At 32.7% G+C, this 7,411-nt stretch overlaps 1 protein-coding gene across 1 annotated transcript; it reads right to left on the bottom strand.

The window, feature by feature from the left end:
- Positions 1-1,653: 1,653 nt before the first annotated feature.
- On the bottom strand, positions 1,654-4,193 carry LOC129318614 (agamous-like MADS-box protein AP3). The gene is made up of 7 exons (XM_054963471.1): positions 3,750-4,193; positions 3,586-3,652; positions 3,405-3,466; positions 3,226-3,325; positions 2,319-2,360; positions 2,180-2,224; positions 1,654-2,040 (listed from the first exon to the last, which is right to left on the bottom strand). The coding sequence occupies exons 1-7, from the start codon at positions 4,046-4,048 to the stop codon at positions 1,861-1,863; spliced, it is 795 nt and encodes a 264-aa protein (XP_054819446.1). The 5' UTR covers positions 4,049-4,193; the 3' UTR covers positions 1,654-1,860.
- Between the last annotated feature and the right edge of the window lie 3,218 nt (positions 4,194-7,411).

The following is a 7,411-nucleotide window of genomic DNA, read 5'->3' as shown; positions in this document are numbered from 1 at the left end:
TATAAAGCTGCCAGTCTCTTTATTCTGGTGCAGAAAAAGAGAAGAATTATACATATAACCATAGTATTGAAAACCAGACCGGACCGGCCGGGTCAACCCCGAAACCGGTGAACCGGTCCCCTGTCCGGTTTGGGTTTGCTCTTAACCCGGTGAGGGAGTAAACCGGTGTAACCCGGTCAACCCGGGTTCAACCCGGTATAACCCGGATAACCCAGTGGGTTGACTGGGTTAACCGGGTTAATATTTTTTCAGACTTTTACCCCAAAACGATGTCGTTTTTAATTTTTTATTTATTTTTAATTTTTCAGAGCTCTGAGTTCAGAAAAAAGATAACAAAAAAAAATAAAATTGAAGTCAAAAAATGAAAAATTAGAGATAGAGCATGCTAAGTCCAAAAATATAGTATTTTATTATTGTTAGACTTTTGAGTGGTTGGATTTGGTTGAATATTTTTATAATTAATGTCTTTTTATTTAAATTGTATTATTTTAATCATGACCAGTTTGCCACCGGTTCAACCCCCGGTTCAACCCCGATTGAACCACTAACCCGTGACCCAGTGCCATAACCAGTTTAATGACCGGTCCGCTTTTACGTACCTTGCATATAACAAGTGATACGACTCTCATCATTGGGTCCTATGTACACCGCTCACGGGGTTGGTTACCTTCTACATTTTCCTGTAGTTTCGTTTCCTGTTAATAATCCCGAAGCCTTGCGGCACTGTAATTGATCTTGTGTGATGAAATAATCCTTAAGGATACTATCATCTGGTATTAGTCCGATCATGTTTTAATTTGCTCATGTTTACAAGATTTGCTCTTGATACGTAACTTTACTGGGACATGGCATCATCAACATATGCATATATATATATTGATTCTGGGATTCAATGCTTTACCTCCCCAGAAATCATGAAAGTATCTAAGCTTCTTTTATAAATAAAAATAATCTTATACTTTCCTTTCTTGAAAAAAAAAATAAGAGTATTGCTTAAATAATTGAAAAGCTATATTTCAACTGTCTAAATTGAATCTGAACAATCTATGTTTATCTCAAGAATATATGATGACTTGATGAGTATTAAACTTAGACACATGCAGCGTGCAGATTAAAAACATCAATAAATTCCCTGACGAATCCCATGAATAATTAATGACGACCAAGTTTGGAGCATAGAAATCACAGGCAGCGTCAGCTGGCTTTGCCATAATCCTAAGCATTGGAGAAAAGATAAAATATATTTCGTCTTTTAATTTTATCTAAAATTTTATTTTGATCCTTTAATTTTTTAAATCGCATGTATTTTCAATCCTTTAACTCTAACACTATTAGTTTGATCACAAATTTTAAATATTGATAAAAAAATTTACATTAAACTATTAAATATTCACAAAATATTATCAAATGTTTACATGTTGAATATAAATTTTTAAAAATAACAATAATTGATAAAAAAATAATCATTTGATGCAAACAATGTTAGAGGTGAAAGATTAAAAAATACTTTATAAAATTAAATAATGAAATTAAAATTTTACATAAAATTAGAGAATCAAAAACGTACTTTAGCCATACATGATAATTGCCTCTACCATTCTCACTTTTGTAAAAGGGATTAGCATCACATTATCATGCACTATATAAGGTCAATTCCGCTAAACAAACAGTCGAATTACGGTTCAGGTAAACATACACTTTTGTTTGGGGATGCAAAATTACAATCAGTTACGGTCTTAGGATAGCAACGTAACATGTATATTTTAAACAGTGAACATGCAACGTAGTAACATACACTGCATGTCTAATTTATTGGAAAATAAATCTGGCAGGTTTGAGCAAGCTAATAACGATGTGGAGCTAGAAAAGCAAAGGATAAGTGGTAAGATCTGAGCCTGTCGCTCCGGAATGCGGATTGGGGTGACTAGGCTGAAGGCTTAATGCAAACATGCGAGGACCTATATTGGAGAATCCCATCACAGCATCATACTCCACTGGGTTTTCTATTAATCCAAAACGTGGATCTTCTGCTCTTGCCTCCTTAATGAACCAAACAATTGCCATTACATGCAAATTTTTAAGGTGCCAAAAGATATATATTTATATAGAGAGAGAGAGAGAGTGTGTGTGTGTGTGTAGGTCGATAAATTCAAACTAGAAAAAATGAGAGTTTGCTTACTAAGTCACGTAGGAGTCTGCCGTGTACTTCTCTCTCGTTATTGTACTGCAAGAAAAGTACAACACATCTAGTAATTAAGTTGAAGGCAACTAAACACCTAAACAGATTATTATTTACGAAACCAGCAAACCACAACTACCTTCTTCCTCTGAGTGTCGATCTGATTTGTAAGCACCTTATACTGTAAACCATTGTAAATACAAAACTCGTTAGCATAGATCTCTACTGGGGCAACGTTACTCTTGTTGTGAGATTTTGCTCTAGTGCTGTGTAAAATATCCTTTGTTACTCTGTGTGTACGTGTGTAGTCTAATAAAATAAAGAATCTGCCTCTCAAAAGATAGAATTGTTTATGAAAAAAACTTAACAAGGTTAAAAATGTTAAAGCAAGACGACATCAGTATAGCAGTTCATCAAGGAGCTAATAGATGCAATTTCTTTTATCAAAACATCCGAAGTTTCCAATATAAGTTATCAGGGTATATTGTCACATGAAGAGTTTGTTTTCCCCACTCATGTAACTCTTCTGATCAAGCCAATCAAAGCTTAATTCTATCTAAATTAAAGCGTTCGAGCAAAATACAAAAGGAAAATGTCAAGCAACTCGATCCACGAATCCATCCTCCCCCAGTAAAAGGGAAATCCAAGACACAAAACCTGTAATTTTCTCTCATACAAATAGATTTAATTTCGTGTGCTGAATTAAAATTAATAATTTGTGTTAAGAACTCTTTCAATTTCTTATAGCCATTACCGGAATGTAGATACATGTTCTTGTTTCCCGTTTCTGTAGAAGTTTCAACTCATTTAACCCGAAGACACCTCAAGTTTCTATGTTATCGGCTGTGTCTTGGGACTTTCATAGATTTGTTCCTTCAAGTAACCAAAGGATATATTTATGTGCTCTGAAAACTCCAAAATTTTAAAAACTTTTAAATGAATTAAATTTAATTAAGATGGTAAACAGGCATGTAAAACAAATTAATTGACTTAACAAAATCCGAAAGTGCATGTATATTTCCTAATTAAACATTATATTGTGTTACCTTCCGCTCACGAATGACCTTGGTGGCCTGTTCCATTTCTTCTTCAAGTAGGTTCAGGTCATCCATGCTCAGACCATCCAAGCAGTCCCCCATCCTCTGCCTGTTCAATTATACAACCACATATGTCACAGTCTTTATGTAAACAAAGAGAAAATCACCCAAAAAATGACCGAGAGGACCTAATATCTCTACGAAGATTCTTGTTCACTTCTTTCAGCTTCTTCAGGTTCTCTAACATATTCTGGGGCAAACAAAACCGATCGACGCCACATAAGAAAATTTCTTTTTATTTAGCACAGGGAAAGTTAAAAAAAAAAAACCTGAAAATAAATAGAGAGAGAATATGGGAGCAGGAAGGACCTCGTAGTGGGAGCTCCATAGATCAATCCCTACGGTCTTTTGGTACTGATCGAAGAATTCCTTCGTTCTATCAAAGTAAAAAAGGAAGAGCAAACATAGCTTAATTTTTTTCTTAAAAAAAGTTAGGGTTTGGGAATTTGGAGGAGGAAGGAATATAGCAGTACGTGATGGAGGGGCTGATGTACTCATGGAGTTTGCCGGTACTGCTGGAGAACATAATAATGGAAACCTTGGCGTCGCAGAGAACAGTGAGCTCATTGGCCTTCTTGAAGAGACCGTTTCGTCTTTTGGAGTAGGTGACCTGACGGTTGGTGGTATTTTCAATCCTCTTGATCTGGATCTTGCCTCGAGCCATGTTTGTTGTTGTGTATAAAGAAATTAAAGGTATGGTAGATTTTTTCTGCTCTCTCTTCTTCTCGCACTCTCTCTCAAGAGAAAAAGCAGAACAAGGAAATGATATCATAGAGATTAAAGACGAGGAAGATAGGAAGAGAAGGCGAGGGAGTCCATTGCCTAGAATGGAAGCCTCTTTGCTAAATTGGTGAAAGCCTTGGCAGACTTTGTTAAAAACGTCCTTCTTGTCTTTCTGCTTCCGTCGCCTACGCAATTCCACGTGGTGTGGACCTTGCGCCGTTACTTCACGGAACTCATCGCCCTCCCCTAACACGCTCACACTATCAAAGCTTCCAGAGTCCAAGTTTTATACGGATGCTTTTTTCTGAAAAATTTAAATAAAAATAATATTTATATTGTTCTGCGTCTGAATCCTAAATATTAATTGAAGTACTTCAATGTAAAAAGGTTCAATTCTAATAACTCTAGATAGACATTCATTATAGAATTATTTGATTAGACAACAACAGCTATATTATTTTTGAATTTTTAATAACAATATCAAGACATACACCTATGTATATTTTTCAAATAATAGCTTGATTTTAGTTTTATAATTTGGTACCGTGTGGTAGAATTTAGAAAAAAAAGAATTGGCTTGATTGGCAAAGATGTTTCATACATGCAACTAAATCGTTGATATAAAGACTCCGTAATGGGTAACGCATAAACTTATTGAATCCTAATTCTCAAGCCTTAAAACCTAGCCTAACTTTAGTTAGGGTTAGGGGTGAAAATATATCAATCCCTAGCATAGCTTACTTTATGCTTAGCCTAACATATTTATCAAATAAATTCAACTCAGATTTAGACCTTTAGATTAGACTTATTTTTTTTAATATCTACTTATAAATGTGTGTTATGCAATATATTACGTACATTAGTTTTATTATTTGATTTTAATTAACCAATATTTTCTTATTTCTAAGTTTTTTTTTCAATAGGATTGTATTTATATATTTATTTTAATGTTATTACTTTATTATTATATTATATTATAATTGATATATCTTTTTAATTATTATATATTGTAATTGATATATCAAATTATCCATTACATGCTAATAACTTTAAAATATATTTGAGATGTTTAAGATTAAAATGCAAGTCTATTTAAAATATTTATTTTTAAGTAAGCTTTTAAATTAGACTTTAGATAGATTTAGGTTTGACCTGTAAAAAAAATTTTATACAAATTGTAGGCCAAACTCAGGCAACTAACTTATCAAATAAGCTCATTCCTATTTAATTAAAACTTAATTTAACCTATTAACACCCTTGGTTAGTTGATTAGAATCACACCCAAGCTTTTTTGTACATAAAGCAATTTGTTAACATTGATATATTTCATTGCTCTTTTGAATAATAAACATAAGAAAAAAAAACTGTCCAGAGAACATCGCGTACCTAATTTTTCTGGACCAATGCAGTACATTATATACAGGTAATTCCACATTAGAGTCTAATTTATTTATTTTGTAAATTATATTTTTTGGATAAGATAATGATGAGCGAAATGATTTTATCAGTACATTTTTATGCAGAAATGATACAAATACTTAAATATGCTTTTAAGTAAAAAAAGCTGATGTAATTGTCTGAACCTCAAAAAATCATAACGAAAGTCGTTCGTTTTCCGTCCATGATTGATTGAAGGGACGGAATGAATTCATTGAGTGGCTGGAAACGTCGGTCCTGAGTCCTGACAGAAACGGCGGATGGAAACGGCGGATGTGCCGTTTTGGGACTACGAAGAAGTTCATACAATACGTCGGCGTCGTGGCTTGACGAGATTAGATTAGACCTCTTGCGTTCCCGAGTTAGCAACATATTCTGTTTTTCTTTTTTTATTTGGTCAAATGAGTTTTTCCTTAGGCGAATTGGTCAAATTAGTCCACAGACATATCCAATCATCACAAGACAAGCAAGCTTTAATTATAATTTCAAAAGATTCATTTATAATATTAGAGGACTTAATTAATCATAATAAAAACATTAACGGCATATCTTGCGAGTGACTTTAATTGTCTCGTATTTTAGAAGTATAAGCTTGTAGCTGTGTGTTTTTTTTTTTTCAGTTTGAAAGTTTATTTGCTGAAAATATATTTAATAAAAATCAATTTAATAAAAGTTAGTTATTATAATAAAATTTATATTTGAATGTATTTTTTTAAAATTAATTTAAAAAACTAAAAATTACTTGGATTAATAATAATTTGTATTTTTAAAAATGTTATTTGAATATGTAATGATAAAAAGGACATTAATTTATGATAATTAATAATTTTTATTGTACAAATATAATATATTAGAAATGTTTAAAAAATTAAAATAAATTAATATAACATAAAATTTAATATGTTAAATAATAAGAATGAAAAAAAATAGTTTGATATTAGAAAAAATTAAAACATAATAAAGATATTATAGTCATTTATAAAAGTAGGCAACCCAGCTCTCATTTGTAATTTCAAATTCACCAAAAAATTGAGTTGTTAAATCCACATTTTAATCATGTTTCAACCCACTTTCAAAAAATTATTTTGTTTATGTAAAAAATAACCAAACAATATTAAACATCTGGAATGTTAAGAAGTGAATATGAGATGTTAGACGTTGAAAAACCAAACACACCTTAAAAAAATGCAGACTGTGTTTATTGTAAAAAAAAAATATTGTAATTGTTAGAAGTGAAATTATGAATGGGGATGGGAGCATTTCACGCAATGTTGACGAGTGGTGAATACAGGTGTAAAGGGGGATGGGAATTAAGAGGTGATTGGGACAGGAGAGATGAGGACAGCGAAATAACCTGGGGGCTACAGAATGGAGCTTGAGAGTAATAATAGTGATGGTGATGGAGCCTCTATTACTGTGAGCCAGGTTATAGGGGAAGGCTGAGGCAGCGGTGTGGTGTTACTGTTGGCTGTTGGGTGAGTTGCTGGAACTGGAGGAAATAGAGAGCTTTAGTCTCGTGTCGTCCTCATCGCACGAAATTGGAAACGCCCAACGTTGTCCACCCTCTCACCCATGTCGTCATTTCAAGCTTTCATCTCTTCCCGGGCCCCTAATTCAATTTCACCTTCTCTCCAGAGTTCGCCGTGCTTTTGCTTCTAGCATCTGCACGCTCGTATTCCTTGTTAAATTCGTATATGATATACTACTTTTTTTAAAAAAAAAAAATCATTTCTAATTAAATTAAATTAAATTAAATGTTTTCTACATCATGTATTTAACATCTGTACTTTTTTGGGCTTTTTTTATGAAGTGTTTAGCAATTTTAGCCCAAAAAAATTAAATATTTTACAATTTGGCACTTAGGATTAAAGCACCCGCCTAACACACTCCTTCCTGAAAATAGGGCAGATAAAGACTATTATTTTTCATCCTATTTATAAGTTATTTTATTAAATTTTTAATACAAATTTTTTCT

The sequence above is a fragment of the Prosopis cineraria genome, unplaced genomic scaffold, assembly GCF_029017545.1.
Source record: "Prosopis cineraria cultivar Desert tree isolate PC_DT_omini unplaced genomic scaffold, ASM2901754v1 PC8, whole genome shotgun sequence".
Taxonomy (NCBI): domain Eukaryota; kingdom Viridiplantae; phylum Streptophyta; class Magnoliopsida; order Fabales; family Fabaceae; genus Prosopis; species Prosopis cineraria.
This window is presented reverse-complemented; position numbering and strand designations above follow the sequence as displayed.

Coding starts and splice junctions, on each gene's coding strand:
- LOC129318614 (XM_054963471.1), bottom strand. CDS start 4,048: ATGATATCATTTCCTTGTTCTGCTTTTTCTCTTGAGAGAGAGTGCGAG. Junction 3,467..3,585: donor TATGGAGCTCCCACTACGAG/GTCCTTCCTGCT, acceptor TGTTTGCCCCAG/AATATGTTAGAGAACCTGAA. Junction 2,225..2,318: donor TCGACACTCAGAGGAAGAAG/GTAGTTGTGGTT, acceptor CTTTTCTTGCAG/TACAATAACGAGAGAGAAGT.